Source organism: Pongo abelii, chromosome 10 (genome assembly GCF_028885655.2).
Source record: "Pongo abelii isolate AG06213 chromosome 10, NHGRI_mPonAbe1-v2.0_pri, whole genome shotgun sequence".
NCBI lineage: Eukaryota > Metazoa > Chordata > Mammalia > Primates > Hominidae > Pongo > Pongo abelii.
In genome coordinates this window covers 97,369-117,864 of record NC_071995.2, presented here as the reverse complement: position 1 = coordinate 117,864, position 20,496 = coordinate 97,369, and the positions used below count along the sequence as shown (strand labels likewise).

General features: G+C 50.1%; 1 protein-coding gene across 7 annotated transcripts in view; it reads right to left on the bottom strand.

Moving 5' to 3' along the window:
- IQSEC3 (IQ motif and Sec7 domain ArfGEF 3) overlaps positions 1–20,395 on the bottom strand; it is a 112,990-nt gene extending 92,595 nt beyond the window's left edge. For all 7 annotated transcript variants that reach the window (XM_054526627.2, XM_024256867.2, XM_054526628.1 and 4 more), the window contains exon 1: positions 19,701–20,395. In XM_054526627.2, the coding sequence (XP_054382602.1) occupies positions 19,701–20,266 (566 nt within the window). In that variant the 5' untranslated portion in view covers positions 20,267–20,395. The remainder of the gene's footprint in view (positions 1–19,700) is intronic.
- Between the last annotated feature and the right edge of the window lie 101 nt (positions 20,396–20,496).

The following is a 20,496-nucleotide window of genomic DNA, read 5'->3' as shown; positions in this document are numbered from 1 at the left end:
AACAAGATACCTGTGTTATGCTTAGTACAATACCTAGCACAGAGCAGGCACACACAGAAAAATGCTTGTACTAGGCCGTACGCTGATATGGGGTAGGCAGGAGCTGTCTGGAGTTCAAAGTCCATCTTTGCTATTTTCCTGTTAATATCTTTGCCTGCCTGAGCCTCAGTTTCCTTACTCATAAAATAGGATACTGACAGCATCTATCTCTAAGGCTTATTGTGATGAGCAAATGAGCTAACAGATCTAAAATGCTTAGATCTGAGCCTGGTCCAAGGAGTATGCCCTCACTGTCCCAGACCCGATTACTGCACACTCCAAAGCCTCACAGTATTATGGGGACAGCAAAGCCTGTATCCATATCATCATGCTACAATTAGGAAACAGGCTAAAGGTGATGGCCATCTCAGCCAGTGATCCCAGGCTTCTCCGAAATCTAGACATCCAGAATCTGCCCAGCCTTCAGAGTCCAGTGCCAAAGACATTTCCCCCACAAAGCCTTCCCTTGTTTGTTTTGTGCTCACCCCCAACCCTGCTGGCCTCTGCCCCACCTAGGCCGGAAGTGCCCACCTCTGAGCTCCTTCAGTAGCTTCCCTGAGACACTAGTGGAATGCAACATCTATTATTTCCACACGATATCACTGATGTTTATATACATGTCATATCTCCCTATACTAGAATGAGTTTTCCAGAGCCATGCCTGTGACCAATTCATCTCTACATCCAGTACAGAGCATAGCCTGGCACATGGCTTCGAGCAGAAATGGTTTGTTGACTGAATGTGTGAATAAATCCGGATTCCTAAGGGTGCTGGACAGAAATGGGGGATTAAGCGTGCACATATATGAAACATGCACATGCCTGGAAACAAAGGCACAATACATGCTAGAGACACAGACCTACTCATCAGTATCAACACACGCTCAAGGCAGTACAACATCTCTATAACTAATCCTCATTTTACAGATAAGGAGGCTCAGAGAGTTTAAGATATTTGCTCAATATCACAGCCTCGGCATCTACCTGGCAGTCTTGGGTGAGCTTAACTCAGAACAGGAAACCCAGGCTATAACTTAAGCGTGCCAGGAGGCCTTAGCTTCCTTTTTGGCCATGCTCACCCCGCCACTCAGCCCAGTCCCAGAACAGTGACAGCTTCCTGTCAGTCCTCGAGCTCCATGCCACTCTTGCTCTTCCTGCCCAGCAGGGTGGCACTGTCAGAAATGCCAGAGCCATTTAGTTGCCCAGCTTGAGGCCTAGTTCTTTGAACTCCAGCAGACTTTGCAGGGAGCCAAGAGGGCTCCTAGTGCCAGGCATGGCAGCATAGCACGAATTGCAGAGCTGGGCCCGTGGCTGCATCCTGCCAGCTTCCCTCACAAGAGATCTCTGTATTACCTGGCAGATGGGTGCCTGGCAGCTAGGCAAGGCCAGCTTGAGAGGACGGATCAAGGCCATTGGGCCTCTGCCAGGCTCTGAGGCTGCTCCGCACCAAGTCCTGCCTCACATCGCCAGGGCAGCATGCTTCCACAGCATTCCTAACCCACCCTTCATCAGCTGTGGGCACGCAGTGTTTCTCCAGGAATGGTGAAGGCAAGTCCTGACCAATAGCAACACCGCATTTATGCATGTTTCTGATTTAAAAAACATTTCTGAACATCCTAAGAGTAATCCCATGGAAAAATATTATACTAATGATAATTAATGTCATTATTATTATTAATGCCATTTGAGGCTAACGGAGGTTTGACGACCTCCCGAGGACCCACAGCTCTGACTTTTCTTGCTGCTCTGCTTCTGGCATCCATTCTCACTGCACCCTTTGACCCCAGGCATCTGCAGAGGAGGCGGCCTCTGGGCTGTGAGTGGAAGAGGCTTGATCTTGCCCTTCATAGCACAGTCAGACTCTTGAAGTTTGACAGAAACATCAAAACCTACCCAGCCAATCCCCAATTCCAGAGCTTCAACTGACCTAGCATAGACTGCTTAGGTACCTCACGTACCCACAAAAACAGCTGTTTGCTTCTGGTGAATCTGCTAAACCCAAATGCTCAACATACTCATACACACCTGCTTGGGTGCACAAAGATGTGTACACACAAACATACAACCGTACCTCCTGGTGGACACACATATACATGCATGCTTCACTTCATGCACTCATTCAGAGCTCTTATAACAATGCACATAGGTCCTAAATAAATGCCCCAAACCTATGCACACACCATCCTGCACATGTGTGCACACTCCTGGATTTGTAAATGCATACATACATACATACACACATACATATTCTCACATACAACCCTGCCTGTGCACACATGTGCATGCATACATGCACACATGCAGAGCTGAGAACAAGGATGTTTTGTCCACTATGTGAACCCTCCTGACCATATGGGCCACGCAGGGATGTGATGTCCCATGGGGACCTGTAAACCATTCATCTTGTGGCTACACGTGGGTGGTACTCTGCCAGTCATCAAGCCCAGTCCTGCCAGGCTGGGCACTGAGATGAGTGGGCCACGGGCCAAATTCAGAGCTGCAGCAACGTGAACAACTGTCATATGGGCACGATGCCACCAGCTTTTCTGTTCCTGAACAATGGTCTCTGTCCCAGATTAGGCTTTGCCTGGGGGAAGCACTTCCCACACCACAGGGGACTCCTCTTACAGTGAGGACAGCTATGCCAGGGTGTAAGAGGCTCACACATGAATCCTGAAGATGTCACTTTAGCTGTGTGACCTTGGGTGGATCACCTTAACCTCTTTGAGCCTCAGTTTGCCTCTGTGAAGTAGGGATTGTAATATCTTCCCGTCAGTATCATGTGGATAAATGGGATAACAAATGCACAGCAATGTCGAGCACACAGCAGAAATCAAGTACGTGGATGTTGAAAGGAAGGTTGGATAAATGAGTGGACACCAAATGAGGGTGCACGGCGCTCCGGGGCTCCCTGCTGAACTGCTCTCCCTTCTCTGCCTTTGAACCCCTAAGCTCTGTTTTCTATTGTGGATCACATCATTCCACTGCTCAACCCACCCCCCCGCCCGCCTTCCCATCAACCTCTCTCCCCACAAACTCCTCCCTCAGAAGGCCCACTGTGACGCCATCTCCTGTCCCTGTCTCTTTCCTCTCTCTCTTGCTCCCCTCTGGCCCCCCTTCCCTTCTTCTGTTCTTTGAACACATGCCTTTCCTTCAGCCCCAGGGCCTTTACACGGAATGCTTTCCTCTGAGGTCTTCACGTGCTCTGTTTTATTTCATCTCTCTGCTCAGATGCCACCCCCTAAGTGAGGACTTCTCCTCAGAGCTATCTTCCCCCGAGCCACCCCCGTACTTTTCTTCTAGTCCTTGGGAATTTCTGTTATATGTGTGTGAATTTTCTTGTTAAATATCTGCCTTCTCCTCTTGAATGGGAGCTCCATGACGGCAGGGGCTTTGTTTGACTTGTTCACTGCGAATCCCTGTGCCCCTGACATGCCGTAGGTGCTCAACAAATACTTGTAAAATGAATGTATACATATGATTCTTGCCCTTGAGGAGCCTAAACAGAATTTCCCATCCCTAAATGACAATGCCACGCTCAGCTGCCCTCCTCTGCTTTCTCCTGTACAGCCCAGCTCATCACATTTTAATTTTTTCCCTAGCCTCAGCCAGCCTAATTACTCACAGCACCGGTGTGAACCCTGGTGTATGCGATGATAAGTGAGTGTGCCCAGGCTGATATATCCTAATGGTTTTCCAGCAGGGAGCTGCGTCAGAACCTCCTGAGAGCCTCATTGCAAGCATTTGTGGCTGTCTTCTTTCCCCTAACCCCTGCTGAACAACAGTCTCCAGGGCTGAGGCTGGGCCATGTGGATTTGGAAAAAACTTCTCCTGGAGATTTGGAGGCATGTTGCTGTAGTTGTCTGCGGGGTGGCCATGGAGAGTAGAGGCTAGGAGCACTGCCTGCCAGGGTCACACTGGCTGAGTGTGAATCTGCACAAGCAACCTCATGTTGCTTGGAATACAGAATGGAGCCTAGCTCAGGAAGGTGTTATTAGGACACATTGAGAGAAAGTTTGTAAAGTGCTTAACACCGTGCCTCACTCACAGTAAGTGCATGGTCCATGTTAGCTTTCATTAAATGATGACTTTCCTCCAGGAGTGATGTAGTCATTCTCAGTTTCCCTACAGGAGTTAGGACAGGGCCTTTGCTGCGGTGGACGGTCAGCATGTGTAGTTAGCTGACATGCTGCTGAAACAAACATGCTATGACTTCTCCCATCTTAAAGAACAATCCTTTGTCTTGAACCTGCTTCGTCCCTTCAGCTGTCACCCCATTTCCTTGCTTCTCTTTATAGCAAAACTCATCAGAGCTTTCTACAATTCCTCCCATTCTGGCATCTTTTACACATTTTATTAGGGAAATTTCAAACATATATTTTGCCAGTCTTCTACTTCCCAACTTTTTTGCTACAGTACTATAAAGCAAGCCCCAGAAATATCATTTCACCCACAATGTATCCCTCTAATAGGTAAGAACTTTAAAAAGATATGAGTATCATAATCATACCTAACTAAATTAACAATTTTCTAACATCACCTAATACTTCATCTATGTTCAAATTCCCCAACTGTCTTAAAAATGTCTAGTTCCAATTGCTTTGTCTAAATCAAGCCAGATCAAGGGTCCACATGTTCTATTTGGTTGATTTGTCTCTAAAGTCTCTCCTCCCTTCTCTCTCAAACCCACTAATCAAGCCTCCAAATCCACTCCCAAGACTACGCTTTTCAAGGTCACCAATTACCTGAATGTTGCTAAAGCTAATGGACAGTTCTCAGTCTGCATCCTCCACATTTCAGCAGCCTTTGAAACGCTCTTTGCCAGAACACTAGGTGCTTCTCCTGGCTGTTTTCCTCCCTCTGGGTGCTCCTTCTCAGCTCCCATGCCCACCTTTTAGTGTTGTATGCACTGCAGATCTGCCCTGGGCCTCTTTCATCTTCTGTTGTCACTCCTTGGTGGCATGGCCCAGTCTCAAGGCTTTAAAAGCCTCCCAAAGTTATACCTCCAGCCCATTCCAAATGCCTACTGCACATCTCCTCTCAAACATCTAAGAGCTGTCTCAAACGCCATCCGTCAAACACTCAAACCCTCCTCAGCCCCCATGGACTTCTCCATCCCATCCTTCTAATAACTTTGGCTCCAAACCTTGAGCTCATCCTCAACTCCCGTTTGTCTCACACCCCACACTGATCCCTCAGGAAGTACTGTTGTCTTCGCTGCAGATCATACTTTCATTGCTACTACCCTGGTCCAAGCTACTAGCATCTCTTACCTGGGCTACGTAACAACCTTCCACCCGAATCTCTCACCCGGGCTACGTAACAACCTTCCACCCGAATCTCTCACCCGGGCTACGTAACAACCTTCCACCCGAATCTCTCACCCGGGCTACGTAACAACCTTCCACCCGAATCTCTCACCCGGGCTACGTAACAACCTTCCACCCGAATCTCTCACCCGGGCTACGTAACAACCTTCCACCCGAATCTCTCACCCGGGCTACGTAACAACCTTCCACCCGAATCTCTCACCCGGGCTACGTAACAACCTTCCACCCGAATCTCTCACCCGGGCTACGTAACAACCTTCCACCCGAATCTCTTACCTGGGCTACGTAACAACCTTCTACCCGAATCTCTTACCTGGGCTATGTAACAACCTTCTATCCGAACTCCCTGCCTCTGTCTTTCTTCCCTCTTCAGTCTATTCTCAAACCAGCATCTCAAGTTCCTTTTAAGCACCCTCTGCTCAAAGTCATCCACTGGCTCCTAGTTTTTCTGAAGGTAAAAGCCAGACACTTCCTAACGGACTCCAATGCCCTCAACAAGAAACAGGGGCATTTTTGGCAGGAAAATTCTTCACTGTGTGGTCTGTCCCACCGACTGCAGGATGTTTGACGTGGCCCTTACCACTGCATGCCACAGAACAACAACCTTCCTCACCCAAGCCCCACCAGCCATTGTGACAACTAAAATGTGCCCACACATTTCCAAATGCTCCCTGGTGGACCTGGAAATCCCAGTTGAGAATCTCTTACAAGATCTGCTACGCCCCTGCACCCTCCTACCTTCCCAAGCCCCAACAATCTCTCTGACTTGGCCTCAGACGCCTCTCCCTGTGCTCTCGGCCCTTGTCTTACTTGAACAACCTGGTAGGGTCCCACCCTTGGCCTCTGTGCTAGCTGTTCGTTCTGCCAGGAACGCCCGTCCCCAGACAGCCACAGAACTCCCCCCCTCCCCTCCTCCAGGACTTTGCTCAGGTGCTGTCTCCCCAGGGCACCCAGTTTGAAAGTGCAGATTCCTTTACTCCGGGTCTCTTCTCTGCTTTTTCTCCAGAGCACTTATCCCATCAGATGCACTATAAGTTTTCATTAGTGATCTTGTTTGTCTGTAAGCTTCATAAAGGAATTTGGGAGTTTTTTTGTTCACTGCTATACCCCGGGGCCTAGAATAGTAACTGGCACACAGCAGATAATAAATATTTGTTAAGTGAAAGGAAGAATACAGATGCCAGGAAAATATATACTTACAGAAAGAAGAAAACAAGCTTTTCTAAGCCACAAGAATAAAGAATTAATTTCGTTCTTAGCAAGGACTGGTGTGTGCTCAACCTGGGGTGAAAAGTAAGGAGTGAGGCTATAAGAACATCTATTTATTTATCAGATCGGTCCAGAAAGGCTTCCAGAAATTGATGTGGTTGTAGGACTCACCTTCAGCTGGTTTTGAGCCAGATGATAACACCCTGATGGCTCCCCCAAACTTGATGACTGCTGACAACAAAGGGAGCCCCGGGGAGCAAAAGTGAACCAAGCTAGAGTTTTCAGACTGAGAAGCACTCGCCGAATCGTATTTCTGCTGCAACTGACCCATGTCTACAGGAGGCTGCAGCAGCACGTCAGCCGGAGAGGCAAGTTCAAATGCAGCTGCTCAATAATACCTGCTTCCTCCCCCTTTGGCCCTCAGAAAGCCCACCTTAAATAATTACTTGCCTTCCAAAACTCTCAGCAGACAGCAGAAAGGACCTAGCTTCACAGCCATACAGTGGAATATTTTGCAGCTATTAAAAAAGAATGTGGCAGCTCTTTTTATATTTAATAAGGAAAGATCACTAAGATACATTATTAGGGAACAAAACTCAAGGTGCAGAACAGCATATAGTATACTAGTATCTCTGTAAAAAGAAATAAAGATTTTGCTTAAATGTACATATAGCTGGAAAGACATGAGAAATAATAGTGGTTGCTGGAAGGTGTGGGGCGGGCAGGAATCCGAGTGGTTAGGAAACAAGGATAGGGGAGATGCTTTTCACTGTAAACTCTTTTCTTTTAAATCTTGTACTAGGTCAATGTATTGTCTATTTGAAAAGAGTAAATCAAGCTACTCTGGAGGCTGAATTGGGAAGATTGCTTGGGGCCAGGAGTTCGAGACCAGCCTGGGCAACATAGGGAGGCCTCCGTCTCTACAGAAAAAAAAAAAAAAAAAATTAGCCAGGTGTCGTGATGCATGCCTGTAGTCCTAGCTACTTAGGAGGCTGAGGTGGGAGGATCACTTGAGCCCAGGAGTTCGAGGCTGCAGAGGGCAATGATTGTGCCACTGTACTCCAGCCTGGGTGACACAGTCACCATCTCTTAAAGAAAGGAAAAGGTGAATTACATTAAAAGCAAATTACATTAGCAATTTTGTGTATATGTTAAAAGCCACCTGCACAAGTACAGGTGGCCAGAAGCCAGAATCCTTCAAGTGAAAGAGCCCTGAGGCTTTAGCTGACCTCGTGTGTGATACGTCCCATCTGTGGCTGGGGCTGAGAAAGCCAGTGGGTCCCTAGCCACCATCCAAAGCTAGGCAGGGGGTGAGGGAGGGCCTCCCTGTGCCCAAAGCTGGTCTGGCCACAGCCCCTGCGCTGCAGGGCTCACTCCCAGCTCCTGTGTTCTCAGAGAGCAGTGACCCGGGTGAAGCAGAGCCACCCGCAGAACCATGAGGAGCAGGAAGTGCCAGGATCAGGTATGTTCTCCTGAAAGGAGATGGGGGAGGGGTGTCAGTGGACCGGAAGGCAAGGGAAGGGAAGGATGGCTATCTGCCTTCAAATATTTGAAAGGGTGTGAAATCAAACAGGGAAGGAGTCCTGTTCAGAGCCCCTTAGAAGATGCTGGGGTCAGGGTGGGGGGCGGTAAGGCCTCTCACCTTCAAAGAGCACTTTCTGCCACTGGAAGGGTCCCAAAATGACAGCAACTACCACGCGCCGAGCCCTCACTGCATGCCAGGCACTTGGCTTGCCTGACGCTTTACTGGCATCACCCCTGAATTTTCCAGCAATCTCAGGAGGGTGGTACTATTCGTATTTCTTATTTTACGAACGGGAAACGCGAGGCTCTCACTGCTTGAGATCACACAGCTAGTAAACGACTGAGTCGAGATTCAAACCCAGGGCCCTACTCAGAACTATTATGCTGCACCGTAGGCTAAGGAGACCTACAGCCCTGGGAATTCTAAGACTGTGATGCGATAAAGCACAAATATAAACATGGAAGGCTAAGATAAGGCTGGGAGTTTTAAATTTATTTTTTTGCTGAGGTGTCTTGGGTACAAGGAAGACCGGGAAATGTGGATGCTGAGTAGAATTTGTACCTCGGTGTCACCGTCCTCATCCCCGACCCCTCCTAGCCGCCCCCGCCTCAATGTCCCCTTCTTCTCCAAGGGAATCTACTCACACCATCACACTAGCCCTGGCTGCGGCCCACGGAGGCCGAGGAGGGGCGCACACCCAGCACCCAGCACCCAGCACCCAGCACCCAGCACCCAGCCCGAAGGCCTGGGAAGTTCCGGGGCCCCGCTGCTCCCCGGGCTGGGAACGCGGGAGGAGGCGGCGCCCTGCGCCGGGAGGCCCCAGACACCGTGGGCGGGAGGCTGCGTGGGAGCGGGCAGCGGCGGTGGGGAGCGCTCCGCGCGGGGGGCGGGGGGCGGGGGACGAGGGGCGCGGGGGCGGCGCTTCCCTTAGTGGGTGACTCAGCAGCCGCCTTCCTCAACGGGGCGGGGCGGGCCGGCGCGGCGGGGGCGGGCGCGCGGGGAGGCTGTGGGCACGCGGTTTCCCCGCGCCGGGGTGCGGGTCCTCGCCGCCGCCCCCGTGAGGAAGCGTGAGGCTGGACGCTGGGAGGGGGCGCGTGGGCCGGGAGATTCCCTCTCGCCTGCCGGCTGCTAGCCAGCCCGCCACGCAGCCGAGATCCCGATTCCGCGTTCCCTCCCCACGGAGGAGCCCGGGGAGCGCGCACAGAGGAGGAAAGGCTTTCGCCAGGCTGGCCCGGCGAGGGTCGGGGGCGGAGGGACTGAGGGGACACCCCAGGGAGGCCAGCTGCACCCCAGCCCTCCCCTCCTGCTGCTCCCGGGTTTTACGCATTCATGGTCGGAGGGAGCCGACTGGAGATCTCTAGGGTCTTAGATGTGGAAGTCCTTGCAGAATTTACCTCGTTCTGCCCCAGGGCCACCTTTTGTTCTTGAAAGGGAGAGAGCCCCCTCTCCTGAGCCAGCTGGAGCGTCCTTTCTGTGGCTCTTGCCATTTAGAAGTCTTTTTTCGTATCTAAGCTCGGTCCTTCCTGCTGCGGTGACCCCCAGACAGCTCTGCTTCGCCAGACTTGGCGACCTGGTAGAGTGGGCAGAAGGAGGACCAAGAACGTCCCCATTGAGCAGGAGGGGAAATCAAGGCCCAGAGAAGGGGAGGGGTTTGCCTCACGCTTATGGCTGGGGGTGTGTGAGAGAGGTGCTGACCTCAGTACTCAGGAGTTCCGGCTTCTAGGTCAGAGTCCAGCTGCTTGAAAAGATAATATTCCTCCCTGGTGCTGCCCAGCGCAGTGCCTCTACCTGTCTCTGGAAATCCCTTTGGCTTTCTCTGATGGGTTCTTACCATGCGTTAAGCAGCGTCAAGAATGTCAGAGATGCCAGATGATGCCCGTTCGGAAGCATCCAGGGTAAAGACCAGGCTATGCACAGGAAACACGGAGACTAGACCCAAGCAGGAAATTCCCACCCGCTTTGCCGAGGTTTTGTAGCTGCTGTTTTTAAATAATCATTGGTTGATTTGATGCATTGAATGAAAATTGTGGTAGATAGGAATCATTCATCAAGGAAGAAATTGTGGAACTCCCTTGTCTCTCTGCCTGTGATGGGGCGTGCATTCCTGATTGGAGGCAAGTGGTTGGCTGGTTTGACCTGAGAGGTCATTGGCACCAGGCCCTGGCCACAGCTAGGCCAAGATATCCTGCAGGGAAAATCACACTACAGCTTTCTGTGTGTCTCGCCGCCCTGTACCTGAGCTTCCAGACACTATACCTCCATAGAGTTCCAGTGGCACAGCCCCTGTGCCTGTCCCCTTCCACACAGCCTTCTTCCCAGGAGCTCACTCCTCTGGGGCCTGGTCTCCTGCATGCTCCAGACAGAGTGGGTATGGAGGCGTGGTAGACTTGCCCCATTTTACAGAGGGGAAGACCCAGGAGGATCTGGGTATAGCCAATGGAGATGAAACACTTCATGCAGAGAAAGGAGAAGGAACCGGGAGTGCTGATGGTGTGACCAGGCCAGGGGTCACTGGGAGATACTGAGATAAAGCTATGCTGATCTTTGCTGTGAAGCCTATGCATCTTCAGTATAGTGTGGGTTGTCCTCCAACTCCCCCAGCCCAAGTCAGTAACACACAGTTGCCCACGCAGAGTCGTGCCCACTCAGGTCCACAAACGCCTGTGCACCACCTGCTCACCCTCCCGTCACGGTATTGACACTTCCCTGAACACAGCTGATCCTCCCTGGTTGAGAGATAGGAGTAAGGGGCCTGGAATCTGGGTGCTGCTGGTTCATGACCCCGGAATCCAGCTCTTTCCTCTTTTTTCCCCCAGAGATATGGCCACAATGCAAGCCTCCTTTCCCTCCTGCCTTCATAGGCCCATTGCCCATTTCTCAGTCCACCTGCTGACAAGGCCGTGCGCGTGTGTGTATGTGTGTGTGTGTGTGTGCATGTGTGATGAAACGCTCACTGCAGAGATCTGTTCTTAATGCAGCTTCCCAGGCTGACAGACTGGTCAGAGGCTGGGGGCAGAGGGAGTAGAGGGCTCTCCCTGCTCATAGCTAGGATTGGGGTCGGTTCTGTTTATTGCTGGGGGCAGTCTTCCCCTCATCCTTCATCCCTCTCGCACCCCAACCAGCCTGAAGAGCCGAGCCTCTGAGTCCAGCTTTCCACATGAGCTCAGCTGCAGGACAGTGAGCTGTGCTCTTGGACCCAGGGGTCCTCCGTTCTGCCCAACTCTTCCTCAGCCCTGATACCACAACCCACCTCCACTCAACAATCCATGAGCCTGCCTGGGCCCTACAGACGGAGAGTTTATGTATTCAACCAGTATTTATCATGCACCTTCTAGGTGTTGAGTTTGACTCTCATCTCCCATCCCCTTCAGGCTCGTGCGACACCAACCTCTGCTGCCTGCCAGCTCTTCCTGCCCACATCTTCCTGCCCCATAGCAAACCCCAACAGAGTCATGTGACATTTCACCATCCAAAAAATTATTTTAAGATCCTAGAAAGGAGCAAACAAGCTTATCGCACATCATGATGCTCTTTAACTTCTTGCTTTATGACTTCCACACATGAAGTTCTTTGGGAAAGTATCCCTTCTACAGCCCAAAGACTTACTATTCCATGACCAGTCAGTGGAAGTGCCCTGTGTCCCTCCCCTTTCCTTATCAGAGCCAAACAAGGCAATTCCAATTCTCTGTAGAATTTAGTTGAGCTAAAAATACATTTAGACTCTGAACTGCCTCCCTCATGAGCCCTTCAGCTCCTTAGCAGCCTCCTTCCCTGGCCTTTAGTTAACCACTGCTACCACAGTATCCTCCCCTCTTACCAAACCCTTCTCTGGGAAATTGCTCAAATAAACTCTTTCACACTAAAGTATAAAAGACTGATAAGGCTAAATGTGTTGATTTTTCCCCCTTCCTAGAAGAATTTGCATTTAGACAAGGAGGATAACCTTGAAGTACCTAACGTCATCTCTGATTGTGGAATTATTAGCATAGTCGAGATATTCTGGAAGGCACAGGGACCTCCTTGGGGTTGTGGGACTAGCTGCAAGTTTGGCCTCGCACACCCGTGAAGCAGCCCTGACTGGCTCTTTTGGTCCATCATCACATAATGTTGAGAGCAGTGGATGAAGAGTTAAGAAAATCTGAGCTCTAAACCTAGTTCTGACACTAGCTAGTTTGGAAGCAACAGTCACTTCCTTCTCAGGCCTTAGTTTTCTCATTTGCCAAATGAGAAGTTTGAACAGGTTACCTTAAAGAATCCTTCTAGCTCTGATATTTGGTTAACTCCCCAATGGGGCTAGGAGACCGTGGCCCAGCTCGTAAAAGCCTCTAGCCCCTGAAGCTGTGGCTTAGAGGGAATGGTCTGATGCCAGCACAGAGCATGGGGCCCTTCTCTGGGCAGGGACTTGGACAGGCTGCCCACATCACCATAGCAGCCCACCTGCCGGGGAAGAAAGGTGCCGCTCAGCACACACACCAGTCTTGAAGAGTTACATAACCCTCCCAGATCCCTTATTCCAACCAAAGAGCAACAGCAAAACAGTCTGCCCTCCACCTCCACCCCAGCACACACACACATCAGCAGTCTTTGCCTGTGGTGGCCTCACAGTCACAAACACCCTGGGAGAGAATTTTAGGAGGCCACCATCTTTTCTTTTTCATTTGTTTTCATTTTCCTGGAAGATATCTCATGTAAGAAAAGTCTTTAAGAGAAGAAAACCCACAACCACACATCAGGCCTCTTAGTCCCTCCCTGTTGTTTTTTTCAGCTTTCTGACCTCAGAGTCCAGAAAAGTACAGGTCTACCTTCCATCCCTAGGAAGGAGGAACTTGGAGAAATTGATTCAGCCTCATTCCGAAGAAGTGGGAAGCACTTCCTGGGTTCAGATGCCATTTCCCTTCTCACTCTCCACTTTTGTCCTTGACAAGTCAGTGTACCTTCTCCTAGATGAGACTGTAATTTTGCTAATTAGGAAATGGGGTGATTGTTCTCACCACGGGGCATCGGGTGATAACTCAGATCTCTTGGTATCCTTAAGAGAAGTGCAAATAATCTTAAAATGCAACAGAAGAGGTTTTAGTTGGGTTTCAAGAAGCCTTTGCCAACTAGAAATTTGTGAGACAGCATTAGAGATCACAGAGGGATGGTGGATTTGTGCTGCTGGTTGCTTTTCAAGGTACACTCAACATTCCTGTGTCTGGAATGGCTTGGGTGCACATGGGCCAGAGGTAGAGGGTAAATGAGAATAGAGCATATGTAGAAAGGTGGCCTGGCAGTGTAGAAGAAACCGTGAACCTGCATTCTAGTCTGTCACTGTCATCTGACAACAGGTGAACCTCTTATCTTTCTTGGGCCCTGGTTTCTTTTTCTTTTTCTTTTTCTTTTTTTTGGGGGGCATGGAGTTCTTGCTCTGTCGCCCAGACTGGAGTGCAATGGCGCAATCTCAGCTCACTGCAACCTCAGCCTCCTAGATTCAAGTGATTCTCCTGCCTCAGCCTCCGGAGTAGCTGGGACTACTATTGGCCACCATCCCTGGCTAACTTTGTATTTTTAGTAGAGACAGGGTTTCACCATGTTGGCCAGGCAGGTCTCAAACTCCTGACCTCAACTGATCTGCCCATCTTGGTTTCTTTATCTGTAGAAATACTGCAATTTATTGAGCACTTACTATATACCCCAAACAGTACTAAATAAATTATATGTAATTTTTAAAACTTTACAACAGTCTTTAAGGTAGATATTTCCCCCATTTTATAAGTGGAAAAACAGAGGCTAAAAGAAAGTAAACAATGAAGGCGAGGTCTCACAGCTGTGGAGGTATCAAGATTTCTCCCCAGGTGTGCTTGCCCAAAGCCCATGTTCTCAACCACCTAGATCTTGAACACTGTGTGATCCAGTGGTTACCTGAAATTCCTTTCAGCCTGAAAGATTTAGCTTTGCCCTTGACTTACTCCTGATTCCCTTTCTTTCTTTCTTTTTTTTTATTTTCAGATGGAGTCTCGCTGTGTCACCCAGGCTGGAGTGCAGTGGCACGATCTCAGCTCCCTGCAAGCTCTGCCTCCTGGGTTCACGCCATTCTCCTGCCTCAGCCTCCAGAGTAGCTGGGACTACAGGTGCCCGCCACCATGCGCAGCTAATTTTTTTGTATTTTTTTAGTTGAGACGGGGTTTTACCATGTTAGCTAGGATGGTCTCCATCTCCTGACCTTGTGATCTGCCCGCCTCAGCCTCCCAAAGTGCTGGGATTACAGGCGTGAGCCACCACACCTGGCCCTGATTCCCTTTCTTTTCGTTAATGCCCTCATTGACTGAAATAAAGATGACCACCCCTTTCTTCCATGGAAATCAGCAACCCTTTGGAGCCTTTGTGGAAACCTGCACTTTGTGCTTTTCCAGAAGCAGAGGAGCAAGTTGCTGCAGTGGCCCAAGCCTTGGAAACCCTGCCAGATGGCCTCACATTTGAGAATCTGCTAGGTGCAGTGAGAGTGTCCCCAGGGCCTCTTACTAAGAACTCCTTACTAAGCTGCCATTGCCTTGTGCCCAGGGTCACTGAGATATGCTTAGGCTCCAGTGAAAAAAGATGTTCAGGCTTCCCAACAAGGCAGCTTGTCTAAAAATCTTTACATGGTGTGTAAATTCAGGAGTTGAGTCTCCTTCCAGATTGTGAGCCCCGATGTTTGTCCCAGCCCTTCCCTCTTTTTTAATGTTACCCTCCCTTCCATTCCCTCTCCATCCAGCCCTGACCCCAGCTGCCTTTTCTCATAAGTGACCTTTGAAACTCAGGCTGCACAGAGATTTGCTGAATCAGCAGGACCAACTGTTGTTTCTTTTGCTTGGTTTTGGGCCAGCGGGAAAATGTACCAGGATGCCTCTGTGAGGCCCTGTGGCATTCACTGTGTTGGTCTGGGGAGAGATTGGGAGGGAGGAAAGAGGGAGCTGGTATGGAACACGGCATGGAGGCTGGTAAGAAGGAGTGAGACAATCAGGGTTTCCCAGAGATCAGGGGATGACTTGGTTCTATTAAATGCATTATTTTTGGATGAAAAGAAAGGAAGAGCAGTGACCTAGGCCTTCAGAAAGGCAAAAGGCAGCAAATCTTTGCAAGTGGCCACACTATGCCAGATTCTAGATATGAACAAAAAGACGCACACTCCCTTCTGCCAGTGAGCCTTCATCCTGGCCCCATTTCTTAGACTAGAAACTCTCTCCCTGCTGGGGATAGTGGAAGAACAAGAGGATAGGCAGATTGATGAGCATGGGCCATACGATGCCACCTCAGCAACCAGGCCTTCTGGGCACAAGGTAGACAAAGTCCCTGTGTGTTGAGACTGTCCTCACGTAGTGATAGGGTTTGGCCTCATGGGGAGGGGCTTAGGATGAGCGGGGGGCTGTATCATCAGAGGCTGGAATGAAATAGACATGCAAAACAGGTATCTCCATGGATTGAATTTTCTACTTTCTGTTCCCTTTCCAGCTATCCTTGCCTCTTACAATTCTGACATAAACCTTTGACTTCAATGAAGAAAATCTGCTCTTTGGCTCTTAACATGATTTGTATACTCACCCTTTTTACCTTGTGCTGTTCTGATAGAGGATTGCTCTAGGCAGCTGCAATATGCTTACCCTTGTTTAGACCTTTCTAGATGTGTGTCTCATTTATTTTGAGCAAGGACCATTTGCTTCTTTCCAATCTTTCCACAGCACTGAGTGCAGGGTTTTGAATAGACTGGACACTTGATCCATATAGTTGACTGATAGACCTTCACACTTTCTTTCTTAATAGTTTCCAGGATGGGCCAGTCATGAGCTATCACCTTCAAGCATGCAACTCTGACTCAATAGGAGCAGAGATCCCAGTTCCCATTAGCATCTTAGACAAATCAGGCTAAAAAGCACATCCAGAACTCTTCTAGCCGTCCCCAGCCTCCAGTCAGTATGAGAACAGGGAGCTCAAAAGATACTCAAGATTGATTTCATGTTTAAAGGATAAGGGTAGAGAGGAAAGAGATTTCCCTGTGTAGCTTATGTGGAAGAAGGATAGAAGGAAGAGAAGATGGGAGAGATAAAGTGTTTGAGGGAGAGGTAGAAGGGGAGAAGAGAAGGAAGGAAAAAGGGTAGTGAGGCAGAGGAGGGATGTGAAAGGAAGAAACAATGTAACAGAGAGAAGACAGGAGCTGTGGAGCCCTTCAGACTTCATAGTCATACTGAGGTTGGGATTTGGAGTAGGAGATGAATTTGAATTGGGATGCAAGAATTTATCCTCCAGCAATCATCTGCCTGTGGCCTTGGAGACATGGACAAGCCCTGTCATCCATGGACACTAAATGCATGACTGGTGGTTGGGCAAATGTGCTTAGAAGCCACTGAAGCCAGCAGCTTCAGATAAGTTCATGTGCTTCCACGGCAGGAGGATTTGTCAGGTCAAGTTGAGGTTCTGGCACCAGCCAGGAAATGGATAGTAATAAACTCTGTAGATTCCGTGAGCCTTGATTGAAAAAATAAAGAGGAGGAAGCTATGTTTGCTGCTTTCATTAAGAGGCAAAAGCAGTGGGGGTCAGAGCTTAGCAAGAATCAAGAAGCATGCAGAGAAATAATTTTAACCCTTCAAATGTTTTTCTTCCATAATATCTCTGCATTCACTCACCCACACATTGCTGCTTTCTTGGACTGACCTCCAAGACCACCACCTTTGTGTCTCCCTCAGCTGAAGGAGGGAGAGAGGCCAGATTATGTATTAATGCAGATAAGATGGCAATTAAATGATTCATTATTTTCCAGTCCCAGTTCTCTAGGGCTTCTGCCGCTCCTGGAATCGGGTAGGAAGAGGAGTTCTGGGGATAAAAGTCAAACTGTGTGAGGTTATAATGCATCTACCAGAGTGCCTGGCCTCTGGAAACCCTCACCCACTCTTCAGCCACCTCATTGGGGCTGCGTTCTTGCTGAAATGAGGCCAGAAGAAGAATGAGGGAGGATTCACAGGAAACCCACAATCGGAAGACCCAATGTGCCATCTCTTCCTCTCGCTTGAGCACTCCCAGTAGAGAACCAGTTCTGCAGGGAGCTCCCCAGGAGCAATACCAGGGAGGGGGCTACTGGCTCTGCTCTCCTCCTCCTCACCTCTCCTCTCCATGGAGATCTCTCTCTGCCTGCTGGTTCCATCTTGTCCTGCATCATAGACAACTATGGGCAGAGGAGAACAAACATACAAAACAGGCCACGGGCAGAGAGCAGGGTAGGACCAAACGTGTCATTAGCAATTGTGATTCTGTCCTGAGCTCTGTGGGGAAATTTGGGTTGAAGCTGGGCCACTGTGGGGAAAGAAATGAGTGGTCCAGAAGATATTCAACCAGCCAAGATTACCATGTTTTCACATCCAAGGAAAGAGAGCTGCAGGGATGAGGGGAGGCGGGCACATCTATGGTCTCTATGTTTCTGGGTGTGCAGGCTTGGGGAGCAGGAGAAAAAGCTGGAGAATCTGAAGAAAGTAAGGCATTACTGTTAAGTGCCTGGGGCAACTTTCTAAGTGAAAGATTCCAATAACTTCCACTCTGCTCCACCATGCTAATTATTTCTTATTTTTGTTCTGCTCCTTTGGGAAGCAAAAGCAGGACAGGTGAGAAGGAAAGATGAGGATGTTACAATTCCTCTCCAGAATTGACATGTGGGGCTGGACAGGAGCCCAGATGATTCCTAAATCCCGGGATTCCTAGCAGGACCAACTGAGTGAAAAGGTTTGTGTTCCGTAGGCCACTCTGAAGGCCATGGCAATGTCTTTGTCTAAGAAAAATAATCTTTCCTTAACTCTTCTTGGCCACACAGTGCCTTGAAGAGATGCAAAGAAAGTGGAGATGCTGTGGGAGAGAAAGGAGACACCAAAGGTCATGAGGAGAGAAATCATAATGACCAGGTAGCTGTGGCTGCCCTCAGGGAAGGGGACTGGAAAAATTCACCCCCTCGTGTGGGGGAAAAGACCACTTAGTATCTTGGAACCATGTTGCCTTTTGCTGAACCTTGGGCATTGAGGGAAAACTGACTTTCTGCTTTTTATGCCAGATAAGGAAAAAATAAAAATAAAAATGTGAAACTGAACTAAGTACAAAGGGGTTTTGAGGGAGTTGGGGTAGAAAACTGTATCTTTTTGGGACTTGAATCAAATGTTTTAAGTCTGCCAAGCCAGATGATGTTAGACCTTCACCTCTTAGATCCCGTGGTTTTGATCAACGTACTCTGTGAGCTACCCTGCCCTAACCCAACTTCTCTAACTCTACCACAGATGGTAAAAGAAAATGAGTTTTGAAGGAATACAGCAAATATTCACGAGTATCTCCCAGACTTAATGCACCTGGATGAAGATGAGATTCTCAGCTCTACCTCCCCCTCCCCATTCCCTTATGCAGCACCACTGTCAAGGTCAGGTGCTGACCAGGGACAATTTCCCTTGAACTGTTGTTTATTTAGCTCTCCATCACTTTCCCTATCAGAGAAAAGAAGCGGACATGGCCACAGCCTTTCCAGTACAGAGGAGAGAACATCCCAGACACTTTCATATCTTCTTCCTGTATTCCTAGTTCATGGACCTCCTGAGTGAAGAAAGAGCTTGAAGTTCTAGGAACTGAGAGGTTAACATTTCTCTCAGGACCCAAGACAAGATTTCAGTGATCACCAGATAACCAGGGAAAATCAGGTTTGCAGTTGCTGGCCTTAACAGGGAGATTTAAACAGGCATGACATCTGAATACCAACTCCATCTGCCAACTGTCCCCCATGTCATTGTTCCCTTTCAACAACGGCCAAACACCCTGTATGAAAAACCCTCCTTGAGTTGGAGGAAAAAGCTGTAACCAGACTGAGCCCTCAAGCCATGCCTGAGTCCTCCACTGGTTTGATGGGATGTTCCCTTGCACCTCTTTGGCTCTGCGGGAATTCAGAGGAAGGGTGCCCACTCAGGTCAGAGAAGAGAAAGCTTCCCTAAATGAGCCACTCCTAGCTGTGACTCCCACTTCAACAGCTAAAGAGCCACATTTTCTCTTCCTCTGCCTCCAGCTCCCTTGGTTTCCCACATCACTCCTGCTTTTCAGGTTTGTCCCCGGCCTCCTGGATTCCCCTCTACCCCAGTCCTACTCTTCCTGGGCCCCAGCCTTTTTAAAGCTCTTCACATGCCTCTTTCCAAGCCTTCAGCTTTTCTCACATCTCAGTCTCCATGCAAATACTTTTACTACCCAAACTTCCTTCCAAATTTTTTCTCACTTAAAAAGATTCCTTCAATGGTTCTCTTTTCTACAGTTTAATCTTCACTCGAACTTCATCCCAGCCTAACTCCCTTTAAATGCTGTCAGTTCCCAGTATCACCAATCGCTTAACACCCACTTCCTTCCTCCTTTGCTCCTACTAATGGTCTGGTTACTCCCTTTTGCTCCAACCTTCCCCAAAACCTTCTCAAGCACGGATATCGTTCCCTCATTTACCCAAAATCTCCTTTGCACACTTCTGGCGCCTTCAGGCCACATCACTCCGGTCCTTTAGACTCCTACGCACCCAACGTCCCCGTCTCTCCCTCACACCCACTTGCTTCCCTTGCTCCCATCTCCTCTCCCCGCTCACTCAGGTCTCCTGCTCAGGACGCCCTTGCCGAGGGCGGAGGGGGATTTGTGCTGAAGGAGGGCTCCGGCAGCAGCGCAGCAACTCGGGGGACGCTCCTTCTCCTTGTCAGTCACGGCCCCCTGTGTCCCCAGATGCTTGTGGGGCGACTGGGGTGTGTGAGCCCTGCTGCCAGGGCCACGCTGGGGCTGCTCCAGGAGCTGTCCGTGGTGCTGAAGCGGCGGCTGATCGGGCGCGGGCTGTGGCGCGGCTGCTGAGCGCTGTCCCTTGTCCTGGAAAGGTTCCTGGGCCCTGGCGGCGGCGGCAGGAGCGGTGGCCGGAGCGGTGGCCGGAGCGGCCGACAGCGGGGCGGATGACGGGGGGACGAGCCCGGGCGGAGGCTGGGCTTGCAGCAGCTGCTGGTGCTCCCACAGGCTGCGGTTCTCAGCGCTCAGCTCGTCCAGCCGCCGCTCCAGCTCGTCGATACGCTCTCGCTGGGTGTGGATGAGGCTCTGCTGGTTCTGCACGATGGCCGTGAGCTCTTTGAGGTAGAGCACGGCGCGCACAGGATTCTCCAGCAGGCTCTCCATGCCGCCCGCCGCCGCCTGCGCCCTGCCTGCGCCTGGGCTGGCGGCGGGGAGCGCGAGGGCGCGGGAGCCCAGCAGCCCAGTGGTCGGCTCGCCTCCCTCTCCCACAGGCCCAGCCTCCCTCCCCGCGCCGGCGCCGCGTCACCGCCACCCCGACCTTCACACACGCATCGCGGGGCGGGGCGCCTGCGCAAGGCCCCACCCCCACCCCACCCCCTACCTCCAGGCCTCCC